The sequence below is a fragment of the Aulonocara stuartgranti genome (assembly GCF_965226115.1).
Source record: "Aulonocara stuartgranti genome assembly, chromosome: 4".
Lineage (NCBI taxonomy): Eukaryota > Metazoa > Chordata > Actinopteri > Cichliformes > Cichlidae > Aulonocara > Aulonocara stuartgranti.
Window position 1 is genome coordinate 21536812 of NC_138942.1, and position 19516 is coordinate 21556327.

The 19516-nt window shown below is 39.4% G+C and overlaps 1 protein-coding gene and 1 long non-coding RNA gene across 3 annotated transcripts; one reads left to right on the plus strand and one right to left on the minus strand.

Moving 5' to 3' along the window:
• Positions 1-3018: 3018 nt before the first annotated feature.
• On the minus strand, positions 3019-12767 carry pecam1a (platelet and endothelial cell adhesion molecule 1a). The gene is made up of 15 exons (XM_082531971.1): positions 12579-12767; positions 12454-12477; positions 11412-11705; positions 10086-10382; positions 9732-9995; positions 9311-9592; positions 8352-8651; positions 7982-8260; positions 5691-5823; positions 5516-5583; positions 5224-5277; positions 4700-4789; positions 4559-4615; positions 3855-3877; positions 3019-3358 (listed from the first exon to the last, which is right to left on the minus strand). The coding sequence occupies exons 1-15, from the start codon at positions 12628-12630 to the stop codon at positions 3194-3196; spliced, it is 2382 nt and encodes a 793-aa protein (XP_082388097.1). The 5' UTR covers positions 12631-12767; the 3' UTR covers positions 3019-3193.
• A 1923-nt stretch (positions 12768-14690) lies between these two features.
• LOC309704368 lies at positions 14691-19182 on the plus strand. 2 transcript variants are annotated; one of them, XR_014276195.1, is made up of 5 exons: positions 14691-15024; positions 15722-15787; positions 16138-16293; positions 16746-16838; positions 17142-19182. It is a non-coding gene; the product is annotated as an uncharacterized lncRNA (long non-coding RNA). The 2 variants fall into 2 exon arrangements; XR_014276196.1 differs by lacking the exon at positions 14691-15024 and adding an exon at positions 15031-15180.
• Positions 19183-19516: the final 334 nt, after the last annotated feature.

Sequence of the window (19516 nt, forward strand, 5' to 3'; positions counted from 1 at the left end):
CACCTGCAACACCCGCCCCCTCACCCCACACAAAAGAGGATTTCACACCACCTCCTCCCACCACAACTCTTCATATTCATGAAGCAGGTGTGAGGAAGCAGTTTAAGAGTCTGAATGCTCGGAAAGCTCCCGGCCCAGACGGTGTGTCTCCTGCCACCCTCAGACACTGTGCAAACGAGCTGGCCCCAGTGTTTTCTGGCATCTTCAACTCCTCACTGCAGGCATGTCATGTGCCTGCCTGCTTCAAGTCCTCTACCATAATCCCTGTCCCCAAGAAACCTAGGATCACTGGACTAAATGACTACAGACCCGTGGCTCTGACATCTGTGGTCATGAAGTCATTTGAGCGCCTAGTTCTCTCCCATCTCAAGACCCTCACGGCCCCCCTCCTGGACCCCCTGCAGTTTGCATATAGAGCCAACAGGTCTGTAGACGACGCCATCAACATGGCCCTACACTTCATCCTGCAGCATCTGGACTCCCCAGGAACCTACGCCAGGATCCTGTTTGTGGACTTCAGCTCTGCCTTCAACACCATCCTTCCAGACCATCTCCGAGACAAGCTTTCCCAGATGAATGTGCCTGATCCCATCTGCCGGTGGATCACTGACTTCCTGACGGACAGGAAGCAGCACGTGAGGCTGGGAAAGAATGTCTCGGACTCCCGGACCATCAGCACCGGCTCCCCTCAGGGCTGTGTTCTTTCTCCTCTGCTCTTCTCCCTGTACACCAACTGCTGCACCTCCACCCACCAGTCTGTCAAGCTAATCAAGTTCGCAGATGACACCACCGTCATTGGGCTCATCTCGGACGGGGACGAGTCTGCCTACAGGAGGGAGGTTGAACGTCTGGTGTCTTGGTGCAGCCACAACAACCTGGTGCTGAATGCCCAGAAGACAGTGGAGATTATTGTGGACTTCAGGAAGCACACAGCCCCACTCCCCCCCATCATCCTGACTGACACCCCCATCACCTCTGTGGACTCATTCCGCTTCCTGGGTACCACCATCACCCAGGACCTGAAGTGGGAGCCCACCATCACCTCCGTCATCAAGAAAGCCCAGCAGAGGATGTACTTCCTGAGGCAGCTGAAGAAATTCAACCTGCCAACACGGACGATGATGCAATTCTACACTGCAATCATCGAGTCCATCCTCACCTCCTCCATCACCGTATGGTACGCTGGAGCCACTATCAGGGACAAACAGAGACTGCAGCGTGTTGTGCGCTCTGCTGAGAAGGTGATTGGCTGCAGACTCCCATCTCTGCAGGACCTGTACACCTCCAGGACACTGCGGCGTGCAGCCCGGATCTCAGCTGACCCTTCTCACCCTGGACACAGTCTGTTTGACCTGCTCCCCTCAGGCAGGAGGCTCCGGTCCATTCGCACCAGAACCTCTTGCCACAAGAACAGTTTCTTCCCCTCTGCTGTTGGACACATGAACAATAACCACATGATTGTCCCCGCCACTAACACATGACCCTACGCTGTGTAACTGCATCATTTCATGTTTGGCACTGATCACCACCTGCACTCATGTATATATCTTTCTACGTAGCACTCATAATTCTTATTCTCATGTATATATCTCATGTATATTTCATGCACATATCTTTCTTTCTACATAGCACTTTAATTCTTATTGTCTGCACTGAAGCACCGCAGCAATTTCCTAATGTTGTAAACCTCAACATCTGGCAATAAACCCATTCTGATTTCTGATTTCTGATTTCTGAACATTGCAAGTGACCAATCACATTGTTGTGACGTTATTCTTTTGCGCACCAAGCCATTCGTGCATTTATGAAATTCCAATGTTGCAAGGACAATATCAATTCTGCTTACTGTTTATTAAAGGGTTACGGTTAGGGTCAGGGTCCGTTGATCGGCGGACAGAGGCGGTTTCTCGCAGCTTAAGTACAGTTTTTTGTTTTACGCTGGTTTTTCCCGAAGTCGCAAAAGTATGACGTCACAACATTCTGATTGGTCACTTGCAATGTTGATCCTGGAACAACATTTAGTATGATGATCTGGGAACAACACCAACACGAGGATATCAGATCGTGCCTCACGGGAAGGTGTTTTAGCTCTGTTGACCCTTCCTGTAATCCAGCTTTCTTTTGATTGGCAGCCTGAAGCCTGAGCTCTAGAATAAAGGGATTACTTGAACATACACTGACCTCCTTATTTGAAACTTTGGCCGTGTTTAACAAGAGCAACTACCATTGTAACAGGCTTGATAACAGAAAACAAGGAGGAACATAACATACTGAGTTTAATCTGTTTGCAGAGCCATCGTGTCAGGTATGAAGTAATGAATTAATCATGGCATTTATTAATACCATCCCAAATCACAGTAAATTATGATTAAATAAATATAAACTTTTTAAATGTTTCTCCTTTTTCTGTTTTTAATAAATTTGTTTGCGCTTTCAAAAGCTGAAACAAAAGCTCCAAAAGTGATATTGACTCTCATTATTTTCTTCCAGGAGTGAAAAATAAATTAACAGCTTATTCCAAATACTAGAGTCCAAACACTGCAATGCATACTGCATGCATGCTTTGTTTCTGCTGTGCTCTTAACAAAGCCTTGGGCATTTGCATAACTTCCCACAGTGTTAATAAGATGACTGACCTAAAAAAACATATCAGCTGTATGGAGACCTTGAATAGATTCATGTTATATCATTCCAATTAAATCTTAGATAATGGAAAATGAAACTGATATCTCCTGATGTGGAGGCAACAGTGAAAGCCTCTCTCACATTCAAGCGGATCACAGCCAGATGGCACTGAGTTTCCACGCAGCGCTGCCGCCTGAAGTCTGCCCTCTAGTGCTTCAATCTGGAATCACTGATGTGCAAACAGCAGTGAAGACCGAATGTACTCCAAACCAGACAACTGAAGAGTTCAAGGACCCTGCTCAGCTGATGAGAAACACCTCTTTACAGTTCAAAAGACGCACATCTGAATGTGTTTTCTTCTTTCATTAAAAAAATTGACAAAAATAGAGAGACTTATTTAACAAAACCATGTATTTAGCCAACAAGGACAAAGCAAGTACATGTACAGTGTGGATTGTTTTTCCAAAGCATGATAAAAAACATATGAGCACAAAGACTGAGCCACATGAACAAGCTGGATAAATACGGGAACAAATATTGGTAAACAAAGTGGTATCTGGTCAGGGTTTCATTCCTCGTTGTTAGCGCAGTTAATGCTAACACTATTGTCATTTGGCTGGTCATCATTGGCGATGTGGTAACCATGGTTACTGGGGTCACTGTGGTAACCGTGGTCACTGGGGTCGCTTTGGTGATTGGTATCATGATTCAGTTCTGCATATTCCACAGATGCCTGTTGAAACACGAAGGTTGTATGAACGATTATTTTCATTGGCTCACTGAGTTAAATGCTGACTGTACGTGCGGTACTGTTTAGTGATTTTACTTATTAAGATTATTATTTCTCAGTTGATACAGCGATAACATGAGACATTCATCAGGATTGTTTCTACAAACTCTGGAGAGCTCCTCCAGAAGGATGGAGGAGGTTTGAGAGCTGCTATCATATTACTCCTCCTAATGAGTTAACTCAATGTGATGAGCAAATTTGGAGCCTTTTACTCAGCTACATTAGATGCTTTTTTCCTGCAAATTTTATATTACATGAAATGCAACCCTTTAAGTTACCTTTCTACAAACAATAAAAAGTGTCTCCACTGGGTTTCCACTTATTGTACAGTTTCTGTCTGTGAGATGTTTCTCGGAGCAAAGGCACAATACAGTCATGAGTGTGTGTGTGCGTGCAGCTCTTGGTAGTATGTGTATGTGCATGACGTGTTCACACTTACAGCATCAGCCAGCTCTTGAACACCTGCAAAAACAAAGCCAGAGGACAAGCTCAGGAAACAAAAGGTGTGTGAGGATTAAATGAGGGCTGTTTTAGTTTCCAGCACTCCCATGAACAGCTCTCTATTCCCAGGAAACAGGCAGCTTATCACATCCGACACATTCATACTGATCATTCTCATAAGCTCATGTCTTTTTAGACAAGCTGCTTCCTGAGACACATGCACAAAAACCCTTCACTCCAGATCATTTGCTTTCTCCATATAATACATTAAGTTCTTAACTCGGATTATGTAAAGTGCCCTGAGATGACTTAACTTAGGATGTGGTGGTGTATAAATAAAACTGAGCTGAATTGTGCTGTATCACTCATTAAGTAATATTATATTATTAGGAGCCGAACTGAACAATGGACAATAAATTTCAAACAATCAAGCACTTTGCTTACTTAGCCTTAACAGATGCAAGCATTGTATGAGTCTGTTGCAACAACAGGAAGTGCTCTTTGACGAAAGCAGGAAGTGGACACCTAGGGACTGGCCCTTCTGTTTTAATGGTACATTCTTTCAGTAACAATGCAGATGTTTACAGTTGGGGTTGATCCTGTTTCCTGTTGCTAGCGTTTTTTTTCTTAATCTAATGACCTGATTTCTCTCACCGTGTAGTAGAAAAGGGGTCTGTGTGAGGAGCAGGATGTTAGTCGTACCTTGCTGGGAGTTGCGTACTTCACCGTGTACTGTGTCTGTGCCCTGTTTCACCGGAACTGACATGGAACAGATATAATATTTTAGACTGAGCTTTAAAAAGTCAAATTACAACTTATTAAAATTCAGAAATAATCTTTCACCTCTGCTGGGATCTGCCTGTCGCAGCTGATCCTCTTTGTACTGAATTTCTGGCTTTTCTAGAGTCTTTGTACTACAGTTGTCATCAGACTCTGCAACACAGTGAAATGAGCAAACTTAAATTACTTGCATATTGGAATATTTCATTATTTTTATTTAAAAAAATAGTATGACATGATATTTAATGACAAAGATATGTTCTTTTGCTATTTTCTTTTTCAAAAACAGCATTAAGAGAGAAAAGTCAACAATGTCTGAGTAGCTGACGTGGTATAACTTATTTTTTTGTGCCAATGATCTCAGTTTTTCTCTAAAAGAAATCAGAAACACATTGATTAATCATTCTGTCTCACCGGGTGAGATGTTTCCTCATTAAAAAGAGACAAAAAAGCCCAGAAGAGCACACTTACTGGACAAACTTTAGATTTATGTGACGGGAAACAAACCTTTTGAATTAAAGTATTGTTGACTTTGAATCTTCATGAGATTTCATGAGTTGCTACCAATAAATAAGTACTTTACATACCCGAGCCTGATACATGTTCACTCCAAATACTTTTCCCCATCATGCCTGGAGTTGCTGCACAGGGAGAATAAACATGGCACAGATCTCAGTGATGTAACTGATACATTCTCCTGCTTTAACATCAAAATCAGTCAAGACAACACATGTTTAATATATATTTAGGATAATTTTATGTTAGGATTCTTGGTGTTTTCTCTATATTATTGTATAGTTATTACTTTACAAAATAAAGCGCCTTGAGAAGACTGTGTTTTGGTGCTAAATGAAACTGCATCAGCATAAGGAGCTGTACCATTTGCGGCTTTGTTGACCTCTGCCTGGGTGAGGCTCATTCGCTCTACTTTGGTGCTGGCTGCCTTCCTAAAACAAAGTGAACACAAAGTATGTTCAACAGGAGGATGTATGGGAACCATACTCTGGTAACTAACCTTTAACATACTGATAAGAACACGAGAAATGCTACTTACACTGATAGGGTGCCGGTGCGTCTTTTCTTTAATTTGGGGAGACGCTTTTTGTAGAAAAGAAAGAGGATGATGGCCATTACGAAGAGGAGGCAAAAGACTGCAATAAGACCTTTCTTCCAGCCAGCCATCTTCACTGCAGAATACATGTGACTAAAGTCATTACTTAGTTACAAAACACAGCAATAAAATGGACTCACAAAACCTCATTTTGGCTTAAAGTTGTTTAAATGTCACACATGAGTGCATGTACAGGTGCATAATCAATTTATTTATTTATATATTCATATCAGATGTGAAGTTTAGCACCCTATCCTTAAAAAATTAGGAAACTGGACAATTGGAGCACAGCAGAAGAACAGTATCTGAAATTCATGTCTTTAAGAAACAGAAAAAAATCTGAAATTTCTGATGAGGCTTCAGTTAACTCATCTACTGCTTACTGAAGCCTCATCAGAAATGATTTAAGTGGAAGGGTGACTCCCTGCTTCCCATTCTCAAGGAAGGGAAACAGTGAAAAACGGCTGAGGAAAGCCACAGTGACTGTCTACAGCTATCTGTAAAATACAGTGAAGGATCTATGATGGTGTCGGGGTTGCATTTTAGCCAGTGGTGTTGGGGATCAATAATACTGGGACTAAAACTGATGAAATTATGAACACAGAAAACATTTTGATCCACCATGTAATGCAGTGTGAACAGCCTCTGACTGGAAACAGCTCTGTTTTTCAGCATGACAATGATCCCGGACGCCCTAAGCTTTGAATGTATTTCAAAAAGATACGATAAGATAACCTTTATTAGTCCCACGCGTGGGAAATTTCCTTTTGCTTCTGCTTTTGCCTTACATTATGTATTTGCATATATGTTTGCACTTCTTTTGGAAATAATTGAACCTATTTCCCATTTCCTTGCAAAACATAAAGAAATGAGAGGTGGCTCAAGACTTGCATAGCACTGCAACTCATTTTATCCCCAATGAAAATAATTTAAGCATTTATTTATTATTTTTGACTTCATATGTTCAAACGTTGTAGTTATTTCTTAGATATATTTAGATTATTATTTACCACTTGATAACATGAAGAAGAAATTAAGATGAATTTAAGAGTAGCCTGAGAACTTTGTACAATAAGTTCTTAGGCTACTCTTAGTGTAAATGAATAGAAATTCCAGCAGCTATTTTAGATTTCTTAAGTATTTCATAGCAAACTGTATCCATAAACAGCTAACACAGTATTCAGTGTCAAAACAACGATAGCATGTACAGCTGAAATACAATTGGAGACATTAAAAAACTACTGAGGCAACTGTTGTTGTGATTTGGCCCTATATAAATAACATTGAATTGAATGACGGTGCATTGTTTCCACAATAACAAGAAGGAAAGTAAAGAACGCTGGAGAAAGTTAAGAATGATCTTTTTATGGCCTCGGATAGTGGACTCATCTCCATGCTTGTCCTGTTAGGCCTGTAATTCTAATGACATTATACAGGCTTTCTTTAGACAGTACTATTAAAGGCACAGCATGCATTTTCATTGGTATATAGATGATACCCAACTCTATCTACTGAAACCAGATAACACACTCCAATTAGTAAAACTGAAGGAAAATCTTATGCATATAAAGTTCCAGATGACTTCTAATTTCCTGCTTCTGAATTCAGAAAAAAAATGAGTTTATTGTCTTTGCTACACTCCAATAGGCTTAGTCTGCTGGGGGTTTCCCATGACACCATGTTTCTTCTTTACTTACCTCTTTTCACTAGTCATTCCTAATCTTTCCACAGCATGTCTTGTGTCCTGTCTTCCTCACCCCTAACTAAGCAGATGAGTTTTTCCTTCCCACTATTGCTTGCTGACCACGGATCGTCTGATTGTTGCGCTTTTCTCCGTATTATTGTAGAGGAGTTACCTTACAATACCTTGCAATATAAAGCGTCGTGAGGTGACAATTAAGATTTGGCACTATATAAATAAAATGCATTTAATTTAATTGAAAACATGTTAATAAAAGACTTATTTTAATAGAGAGGAATATATATTAATTAAAAACAACCATACTGTTAACTTCAAAATCTGTCAGTGGTTGTGAACAACGACAATTTTATTGCTTCGAATTGGTTGCTTGTTGATAACGCAGGAGGAAGCGAGCGCACTCATAATAGCATGAATGTCCTCACTTTTCAACATCACATATCTTTAAAGTCCAGCTGATGTTAACCCCCCCCCCCCCCCCCCCCCCCACACACACACACACACACACACATTTAACTGAAGATAAAACACACACCTCCAATTATGATGATGGCACTTTGCTTGGGCTCTGCAGCTGGGTTTGTGCACTCACAGAAGTATCCTCCAGCATGATCTCCTTTGACATTGCTGATGCTGTGAGATTCTTTCAGTTTCCTGGAGGTCTTAGAATCAAGGAAACCTTTTCCCTGACTGTACCAGGTAAAGTTAATGGGAAAACTACCTCTCTGAACAGAGCAGACAAGAGTCATGTTGTAACCCTCAGAGATGTCCTCCATCCTGGGCTCAGTGGTCAAGTGTGGTTTTGACACAGGTTCTTCACAGAGGGAAAAAAAAAACGTGTTAGACTTGGGTTCAACATGTTTTATATCAGTTTTATTCATTTCATGGTCATCAGTCCAACAAACCTATGATGTTGGACGATTTTAGTAGTTGCTCTCCTGTTCCCACCTTGGGAGGCTTTAGTCGACTGTTTTTTACATGGCAAAGAATGTTTTTTATGTCCGATATTTGGGTGATGGATGTGAGGTTGAAGATAGCCTTTTCACCGCGCTTGCTCACAACTTTTATGTCGGTTGGTTTACTAGGTTGATACAGGGTGTACTTGATGGGCAGAGTGCCTCTCTGACTGTAACAACTCAACTGGAAGGGCTTTCCCAGAAACAGCGTACCTCCCACCACAGACAGCACAGGCTCTGAAACAGGAACTGGGAATGGAGAATAAGATAGCATTAAACCAGACTGTGAGTCTACAGCCATGCTGGGAACTCTGATGCTGCACTGTAAGGCTTCCAGGTAAATGCCAATACGCTCATCCTCTTATGCTAGTTCCCCATCACCGTATAGTGTGTTAACAAGTGTGATCTGAAACAAAACACAAAGTACAGTTGAGGATGATGGGAATCTCATGACCTTTTTCTTCAATACAAAAATAGACCTGATAGTTGTTTTCATACTCTGCACACACTGAACTGTGCACTATTTTAGGAGGAGGTTTCTCACCTGTTGCATAGATCAGGACAGGGTCTGATTCCTGCACGTTCTCTCTACAGATGATACTCAGTTTGGTTTAAGAAAAGGTCAGTCAGTGTGATCTGACTGAGTCAGGTGTTTGCATTCCTAGATGCACCTCTGTGCGAAAATGGCTAATGGTGTCATCAGAGGAGTGAATCCATTTTTTTTTTCACAGAATTTTCAGAAATGTCTCCAAATTTCTTCTAAATAGATGTTGAATGTAACACTTAAGCCTAAACCAACAGAATAAACGGACCAACAGGCTGACACATTACGTGCATGGCTAACAAAGTGAAACATGTCCCACATCTTTATTGTGACAACAGCAAAACTTCGGTTGGATTAAACTCACCTTTGACCTTGACGAAATGTTTTTGGCTCTCCTTCACAATAGTGCGTGTCAGAGAATCAGACGTGGCATTACAGGTGTAGTTGCCACTTGCAGAAAGTTGTGCCACAGTCACATACGTGGCAGTATTTGCGACTTCAGTGTTATCTTTGAAGATGGAGTACTGCATGGTTTCATTGTTGATCGTACTGGAATCAAGAATGCTAACAGAGCAGGTCAATTTGAAGTGGTCTCCTTCAAATATGTCTGTGGGCTCCACAGTCAGCTGTGGCTTTGAAAACAGCGCTGTTGGGATTAGAGAGCAAAAATTAAGGATTCATACAATCTTTATGTGTACATATATATTATTTTTGATTCGATTTAATTTGATAAGATGAAAAAAAATGATGCCATGTTTGAAAAATTCAGAGTAATTGATGCTTACATCTGACTGTGATTCTTCGCGAGGTTTCTTTCTGCACGCTGCCCCACTCTGCTTTGCACACAAGCTCTCCAGAGTCATCCTCTCGTACAGTGAATTTATGACTCAGGGCTGCAGCTCTGACCTGCTTGAGGATCACTTTGTCTTTTGTCAAGAACACTTCAGTGTTGCTCGGAGGATTGACAACTCTGCAGACCACTTCAATTATATCACCCTCAGAGAGACTATTGGAGGGAAGTATATTTATGATGGGGGCGATGTGGAGTGCTACAAGACAAAATCCAGAATAGTCAGACACACTCCTCCATAGGCACTCAGAGCTTTTCATTGTGACATAACAGCATTCGATCGACTCACCTTTGACTATGAGTTCAACCTTTTTGCTACTGTTAGACTTTTGGTTCCCGGAAACCAAACGGATTTCATAGTCACAGTAGAGGATACAGTTTCCGATGTGACTCAGTCTCAGTGTAGCCGTTGATGAGTTGCCCCCCTGTGACAGCTGCTTTATGACCTCAGGGGATCCGGTCTTAAAGCTCTGGTAAAACTGGAAAATAAGGGCTCCTTTCTCCTCTGGAGCACTGCAGGTGGCTTTAAACTCCTCGTTCTCATAGGGCGATGAAGTAGTCAAATGCAGGGTCGGGGTCTGCAAGCCTGAAAAGCACATTCAGGTATATTAAGTATATTAGTTTCTCCAAATGTTGGACAAAGTTAGCGAATAAAGGCTGCAAAGGCTTGAGCATCTGCAGAGGAGGACAAGGGATGTTGAAGATGGAGCTGCCAGGCAGGAAGAAAAGGGGGTACGAGACATGCACTTGGACGTGAGAAGCTCTACTGCCAAAATACAATTGAGGGAAGACATTCATTAGCCAGTGTGTGATTGTAGCTCACAAATTTGGTGACAAACTGAAAAAAGTCTGGGGCCGCAAAATATTTTTGGAGTATATATCTTATTATTTATAGTCATAAAAAATAAGCAAAGCAAAACAACCACATTACTACAGATGTGAACCTACTATTCATATTGCTTTCATATTATAGTTCAAATAATATATATAATAATATAGTGCATATGTAGTTAGATCCAGAAATATTAGAAAATTTGCTCAATTTTAGACAAAATATTGGATATGTGTGACATCAAACAATCAAGATTCAGATGTTGAACTCATTTCATATAAAATGTGTAGAAAGTGCGACAGTTTCCCTAAACAGCTGCCAGTTTTTAAGGGCTCAAATGTAATTGGACACTGGACAGGCAGCTCCCGCCTGAAATGGGCTTCCTTCTTAGGAGTTGGCCTTTACTGCAGCTGCCTCCTCTTGTTGTGGTTTCCTTCCTTCTTTTCAATTTTGTCTTCAGTAAACTTTAAAAGCGTGATTATGCTGAGATAAGCTGATTGGCTCCGCCGCTGCAGGCTATTTGTTTTTAACACAGAAAAAATTCTGAGATCATCCACGATTGCACACTTTTTTTTTTGTTCACGCTGAAAAACTGATAATTTAGGCGTTCCTTCTGCTCTGATTCTCCTTGATGAATACATTTTGTGCAAAGAAAAGATGATAAGCTTTGTTTGTGCTGAGAGCTCCTTTGATTGCATTTTGTGGCTTTACAAAAACAGTTTCCAAATGCAAATGTCACACTTAGAATAATCTCCAGACCTTTACTTGTAAATGTAACTGTACCTTTCACATCCAGTTTCTGGCTGTTGCTGGCTTTGGCCTTGTTCTTGACTGAGACTCGACATTCATAATTTCCAGAGTCGGCAGCTCTGGCTGGGTTGATCTTATACTCGACCGTGTCTTCCGTGGCGTTGTTGGTGTAGATAGGAACATCGTCCCGTGTGAGCTGGAAACTGTGTATCAGGTTAGGGATGTTGCTGTGACTGACGCTGACCTGGCAGCGTAGCCTCACTGCTGTCCCGGTCTGAACTGCGTTCCTGGGTTCGATTGTGAGGCGAACAGTATCTATGGTGTATGCTGTAGTCCACAAATATCACACACAGACACAGAAACAGAAGATGAAGGGGAAAGAAATAATCAACAAACATAAAAAAAAGACCTAAACAGCAGCACAAGCGCCAGGTTAAGACTATGGAAAGGTGCTTCCTGCTCATCAGTCGGGTGCACAGAGGAACTGATGGAGGAAGGAAAGCACCTCAGTAAACAGTGCCGACCCTCTACATCCCCTTGGAAAACCATGTGGATTCATTCAAACTTCTGCTTTCCCTCCACGACAACAGCACAGTGGAAGTGGAAACAATCACTCCACATCCTCACGGTAGCCAATTGCTGTTAATCTGGATTCTGGGATGTGAAGTGCTGTAAATAACAAACCCTGAGCCTAGCTTTGAATGATGATGACCCAGCGCTTTCAAAGTTTAAATCAACAAGGTGCCACTTTAATAAGGACGCTTCAGAGACACCAGAATCGAATTACATTTTTTAAACACGGGTGTTATTTCTTTATTTCAGAGGAAAGGTGGTCTTCTAAGATCGTGGCAACTTTATAGGCACCTAGTTGTATTGCCTTCTGAAAGCTTTCAAATGTCATATTATTCAAATTGAAGGTGATTAAAACATGGCCCAGCATCGCCTGTGACAAATCAATTTCTTTTTGTGTGAAAACAGCTTTTTTGTTAAATATAGAAAGGACTGTAACTGCTACTACACCGGGGAGTCTGCACTAGTTATTATAAGATCAGGCGTGTAATGCAGTTATACTTACACCCCTGTCCTCCAGCACAATGCCCTGTAAGTCACACAGAGTGGAAGAAAAAAAAAATCAGGTGAAAATCAGGAGATTTTGTTTATAATATAGTAACATCCTTCATCCTCAGTCTGGGTTCTTACAGATGTGTAGCAGGCTAGTCAGAAACAGCAAGCCGGGGGGTCTGCAGCCCATCCTGGGTGAAGGTGGTTTACCGCTGAAAGACTACAATACATCTGCAAGGACAGAGGCCAGAAAGGGCAGTCACAACCAGACCAGGGAGGACTTTTTACTTAGGGAGAGGTGGAGTGAACAGAAGGCAGTGGTGCTGAAGGGCTGTTCCATGTCTTATCGGGCACGCTTGACTGAACAGGAAGTGGCTGCTACTTCCTCAGGATCTGTACCATTTACTTTGCCCTGTCTTTTGTTATGATGACGAGAAAAATTCAACAGGAAGAAGCAATTTTTTAGTCTTCTCACATCCTTCAAAGGTCTGGGGTGTAGAAAACACAGACATGATGGCTTCTTTTTAGCATAATTTAATTAATGACAACCATGTCGAAGAACAGTAAAGACAGCGTGCGCTGTTGTTCTTCAGATAGAATTAACCTCTGAATCCCCTGAGTTTTGTCCTCAAGTATTCTTATGTGCACATTAATGTGTTTAAAATGTGCTGATGTGACTAGACATTCATTAATCATATTTCGATTTACTTGATAGAGCCCCGTCTGGAATCACTGGATTTGTGTTTGTCTACGTTTCTAATAAACTGCCATTTTACTTTCATTTATCCAGATTATTTAAAAGGATTGACAGCGTGACATCTGATATTAGTTACCATACTTGTCATTTCCTCAGTTATTGTTGCGCGTAAAAATTACGCAAAGCAGGAAGAATCAAAAGCATGAGTTTCTCTTGTGACCACTTAAGAAAAATGAGTCAATCTTTATAAACTCTCAGAAAACATGTTTACAGCCTGGTAAGCATGCACTCGAAGGGCAAAGGCTATACTAGAACTCTGACAGTTTCTAATGCTTTTTACAGTATGATGAGGTTAGCCTGTTATGGTGTCATTGTTATGTCACAGGGTGTCGTATTAAAAATATATAAAGTGTGTTTTACAGTTCTCTCCGTCCCTTTTCATGTAACAGAGTACTCAGTATGGTTTCTTGAAAATTTTCTTCAAGGTCAACTTTGACCTTTAACAATGAAGGTCAAGGTCAAAGACTTCCCAACCAAATAGTGTGAGTTATAAAAGTTTAACTGATTTTCAGTTTTGATGTGACCTTGATCTTTACCTGATTTTCTCCTAAATTAAATCAGCTCGAGCTGTTATTGGCATCTACCATCAGAAAAAAATTCAAAATGATATCTTGAAAACTGTGGACTCAGGGACCTAACCCACAGACAGATGGACAAACAAACAAACTGAACCAGTTACATACTCCCTCCCTTCAGAAGGGACACTAAACAAACAAACAGTCATTCACTTGGATAACAGTCAGTAACAGTTAACTGGGTGTAGTGGTAAACTGTGTGCTTGGCCTCCCCTCTGGTTACTGGACGTCTAAACCTTGTTTAGTTCTTTTTAATTATCCGAATTAACTGAATTGTCTAACAAATAATATGACAAAACAGTGTGATACAGCCCCTATAAAAGGTTTAAGTTCAAGTTTCAGAGAGAAATATCATTTGATGTACAAAGTAATAAATTAAGTTGATATTATCAGCTTTCAACTTGAATTTGAACAAAAGCTTGGAACATCGGCACTGTGAAGTGATACCTTGTGTGAAATATTATTTTTCATACCATATTGTATCACTTGGGAATGCCTCGGTGTCCTGCCCAGAAAAGCTGTAGGAGGCAGTGAGGGAGCTCTGGGAATCTCTGCTTAGATGGATTTTTGCCCAATGTTTTGTAATCAGAGTCTGTTGAAGGGAGAGAGAGGAGAACTGACACTACAGTCCCAATGCTGAAAATATGATTATAATTTTATTCCTGGAGTAAAAAATTAATCAGCAGCTTATTCCAACAAATATGAATGCTGTAGTCTGCATGCTTTGTTTCTGCTGTGCTATCAACAAAGCCTTGGGCATTTGCATAACTTCCCACAGTGTTAATAAGATGACTGACCTGAAAAAACATATCAGCTGTATGGAGGCCTTCAAAAAGGTTCATGTTATATCATACCAATTAAATCTTAAATAATGGAAAATGAAACTGATATCTCCTGCACTCAAAAAAATGAATGAGGTGGATTGTTCAGTGTATATTAATTATTTATTTTCATTTTACTTAAAATATATGTTTTTGTTAAGTTAACATATGTTTTTCTAATCAAGTCTACGTAATTGTGTCTATTATTCAACGTACATAATACTAATGTGTTACTTGATCGCATAACATTTAAGTTAAGTCAATTAGGATCGATATACCTTGTATATCCACAAGGTGGCAGTAATGCAAAAACAGTTGTAATGAAACCGCGCAGAACAAGAAGGTTTCACGGCTTGTGCCTGCTCATGCGCAAGACTTCAAATTTAACTGAAAAAGGCTGTTTTGGCGCCAAGCTACTGTTTCTTTGAGAGGTAAGACCACTTTTTTCTTTGACTATGTTGTGTAGTATCTATATGTCCAGCATGGTTATATTTTGCGTTTGTCTTACAAGACATGTTATATCGTTTGCGTGTGCTTGTTTTACATTAGTTTTACTGGGTCCTGGACATGCTTATTTTGTGGACTGTGTAAGAAACATTTTTATTGTTTTTTGTTTTATTAAGGGATTAGCTACAGGGGTTCATGGGGTTATTCTTTCAAGGGGTTATTTTTCCATTTGCTTTCTTGGGATTCCTTTTCTGTAATCCGAGAGTCGGAAATATCGAATAGGATAGCAAGGATAGCATAAAGTGACATTTAAAATCCAAAAAGTCAAGGGCGAAAGCCACTGTGACACCATTGTTCTGCTCTATCAGTAATCTGTATGATGTAAAAATGGTCTGTAAATACAGCATGTTTCCTAGCGGAGTTATACATATCAATGTAGTTATAAATTACAGTTTGTGAAAGTACACACTTAATTTTTTTAATAAAATTATTCAAGACATATGAGTGGACAGACAATGGAGGACGACAGACCTGGTGATAATTGCTTCTATAGAAAGTTAGCACATGGCAGTGTCAATCTCTTGCTTTTCTTCTGAGTAGTATTTTATTTAGTTGTAATTCAAACAATAATTTGCTTCTTGAAATTAAGGAATTAATTTTTTTTTTCTTTATAAATCTCAGATCCTGCCTTTACCTGCTCCCTCCTATACTGATGTGGTGTATGTGGTATTGCTGAGCTTGTATGTGGTATGTGAACTGTTATACTTTTAAAAACAAAACTGTTTTATAAGTTAAGTTTTCTTTTGTGACCCATCCCATGCCCCTGTTATTTCTTCTCCACATCTGAACCATGGTAAAGGTTGCAGTTCAAGGGCCTGAGGCATGAAATTCTTTTCAGATCAGCTGTGATCAATATTTTTTGGAACTTGATAAATAACAATAAAAGCTGTAATGGCTCCATTAGCATTTTGTGTAAATGTTTGTGTTAAAATTATAGCTTTAATGAGGTCTTACTACATTAGTTTTAGTTTGTATATGTGTACATATAGTATGTATATTTACAGTACAGTATGTTGTGTTTGTTGACATATTTTCAGGTGGAAGCAGAATATGTGAGGATTACTACTGCTGCACATGTTCCAAGGCTTTTTACACAACTTGACCAATACACTGACCAGCTCATAAAAGTCTTCAAGAAAAAAGGAGGCGTTGCAGGGAAGAAAATTAGACAAACTTTGGCCCCAGCCACACAGGTGCGTTATTCTGTTGGTAGCAAAATATTATGGCTAATAAGATCATTTTCAAATTTAAACAGCTAGTGTATGGTAGCTGCACAGTGCACTTACATTTATATTAAGCAAGACAAAGTTTGGTACTCAAAACGTTGGAAAATTTAAATTACCTAAACATATGTAAAATCTGATCCCTTGATTTAGGTTAAACCAGAAGTGAATGTTTTTATGTTATGTTTTGAATGCAAAAAAGATGATGTATTAGTTTGTCTTTACCTCCATTATGGACATATCTAATGTGGTGGAAACCCTGCCCAACAGGTTAACTATTCATGTCCATGTGATGATTAGTTGGTCTTGTGTACATGTCTATCTGTGCAGTGGATATGTCATTCATTTTGCGTATAATGTGAGTTTCTGTCATCCTAAAGTATATCTGTTTTCTCTTCCTGTATCTCTGCCACTCTCTACAGAAGGAAACCATTGAAAAGGGGAGGGAGTGTGTCCTCAGGGCACTACCTTTTTACCTGAATGAAGACCCAAGCATCCTCTTCAAAGAATAATTGGTTGGTAATTTTAGTTTAGTTTTTTATCTGTATTAAACCAAATTTTGAATAACTAATGTTGTTGCATGTTGTAATGTTGTTGTTGTTGTTGTTGTAATTTGCATGGAACCTGTTTAAATGTTTTGGGAAATCTTCTTGTATACCCAAACTATTTATATTTATCGTTGAATCTGTAGTCTAAAATAGTGGCGCACTGGGGTGCATGTTCCTAATATTGTGTTTACGTCATTAAAGGGTAGCTTTGGCCCTTTTTCTTTCTTTTTTTAAAACTGGATGCCATTTTTCTATGTTTTTGTGTCTAAGCTACAGCTGTTCAGAGGGAGCTGGAACAAATTACCCTTGCTATCTTTACCATCGAAAGAGCTGATGCCAGCACTCCTCCAGCCGATGTGGGTGTAAGCGCCAGACGTCTGCTTTATATTTTTATTTACGATTGAGTTCATGTTTGTTTTATAATTCATAGATTCATTACATAAGTCATCTTTTCAGGATTAATAAATGTGAAAATATATGTGTTTACATAAAGTAATTTTAAGTCACTGTTTTGGGATTGGAACCTAAAAGGGGGTACCTCTCACTTTAATTATGTAAGTGCAATAGTAGCATGAAACCCTGTGTGAGAGGGAAGGGGAGGAGCATGGACAGAGAGGTTAGGAGTCTCACGGTTTTCTGACCGTGTGCACAGCTAGTTCTGGATAACTGCTATTTTTTGGAACTTTCATGCTTTTTAGGAAGGAGTTCATTGTTACATCTTCCGTTTGTAATAAATAAACAGTCTTCAAATCATAATGCAACTGGAAGCATTTCTTTTGGAAACCAGGAACACGCGTCAGCCATAGACTCTTCTTTTTTGAACTTGGTTTATTGGAAATTACCCTACAGTGGGTATAACCATCTAGTGTGTCCTGCATGACCTGGAAGACCTGGCCTCTGCATGTGCACTCTTAATGGGTGGGATATATGCACTGAATCTCAGTTAACCTCAAGACTGAAAGCTAAGAGACAATCAAAAGTATTGAGATTTAAAGGATTTAATTGAGAGATGATACTGCACCAGAAATGTTGAAGGGTGGTGTGTATATTAGCGTTCAAGGCATATTGTTATGAGGTGGAAATATGTTCATATTCAGTTTGTGTTACATTGTGTGCATTGTAAAGGTAATTGCAATACATACTAAAATTAAGGGTAAGTTAGGAGGTTGATCTGATATCCTCGTGTTGGTGTTGTTCCCAGATCATCATACTAAATGTTGTTCCAGGATCAACATTGCAAGTGACCAATCAGAATGTTGTGACGTCATACTTTTGCGACTTCGGGAAAAACCGGCGTAAAACAAAAAACTGTACTTAAGCTGCGTGAAACCGCCTCTGTCCGCCGATCAACTGACCCTAACCCTAACCGTAACCCTTTAATAAACAGTAAGCAGAATTGATATTGTCCTTGCAACATTGGAATTTCATAAATGCACGAATGGCTTGGAATAGAATAACGTCACAACAATGTGATTGGTCACTTGCAATGTTGAACCTGGAACAACATTTTCATGATGGTCTGGGAACAACACCAACACGAGGATATCAGATCATCCAAGTTGGGAATGCAGGATGAATGTATATTTTGTGGACTTTTAAAGACGAACAATTGTTTCCATGTTAAAATGTTTCCATCTGAAGTTTTTTGCCCAAACACTGGTAAAATAAATGTTGACAGTGGCGAGTGTTAAATGGTTACTGCTGTGCTGTTGCAAAAAAACTGAACGCTGACAAGCTGTTTTATTGTTAGACCATAATCTTGGCATGTTTTGTTAAAGTTTTATTTGGGATGGTGATGTAATTTTCTTTGATTGCTAATATCAGTGGACTATTTATTATTATTATTATTATTATTATTATTATTATTATTGTTGTTGTTGTTGTTGTTGTTACATTTTTTTTTTTTTTTTTAAATTGTGGCTGTTGAGGTGGACACTTCACTTTGCATTGTTAAAGGAAAGCACTTCATTGGCATTGTGTTACTGGACTGACCCTAAGCAATCATTGCAAATAGCAACTTTGCTATCCATTTTAGACACTAAAAGAAAAAAACACTCACAGACCTTACTAGCATCACATGTGCATAACTCAAGTGTCATCTTATCAATGTGTTATGTGATCTTCAATGCGTTTTTTTTTTTTTTTTCTTCTATTTCTGGTAGATACAGACATTTAATTTAAAGTCTTGATGTTGCATCTGTCTACATACTGTTAATTACTAACCCTAATGAGCTGTTGTGTTTTATTTTGGACTGGGTTTACACAAATGCTCACTGAATGTGTTGGCAATAAAATACATTTTAAAAAATAAGTTGGATGTACTTAATTCATTTGTGTGGAACCTGTTGACAAAATAGATTTATGTAAAACTAATTAATAAAGCACAAGGTGGCTGAAAATATAATATTTGAATTAATCTAACTTAAATTTAACATTTTACTGCCACAAATAAGAAATGTGTTGAAGTAACTAATCTAAACTATCTAACCTGAAAATATATCCTCTATGTTCATACAACATAACTTGATTTAGTTAGTCTTAAATATGTCTTGTTAATCTTAAGTAGTTTTTTTTTTTTAAATTAGATGAACTAAAGATTTTTGCTTTAAACTAACATAATTCAATTTCGTGGAACCTGTTGACAA

Coding starts and splice junctions, on each gene's coding strand:
- pecam1a (XM_082531971.1), bottom strand. CDS start 12,630: ATGGGCTGCAGACCCCCCGGCTTGCTGTTTCTGACTAGCCTGCTACAC. Junction 12,478..12,578: donor GACTAGCCTGCTACACATCT/GTAAGAACCCAG, acceptor TGTGACTTACAG/GGCATTGTGCTGGAGGACAG. Junction 9,996..10,085: donor GGTTGAACTCATAGTCAAAG/GTGAGTCGATCG, acceptor TTTGTCTTGTAG/CACTCCACATCGCCCCCATC.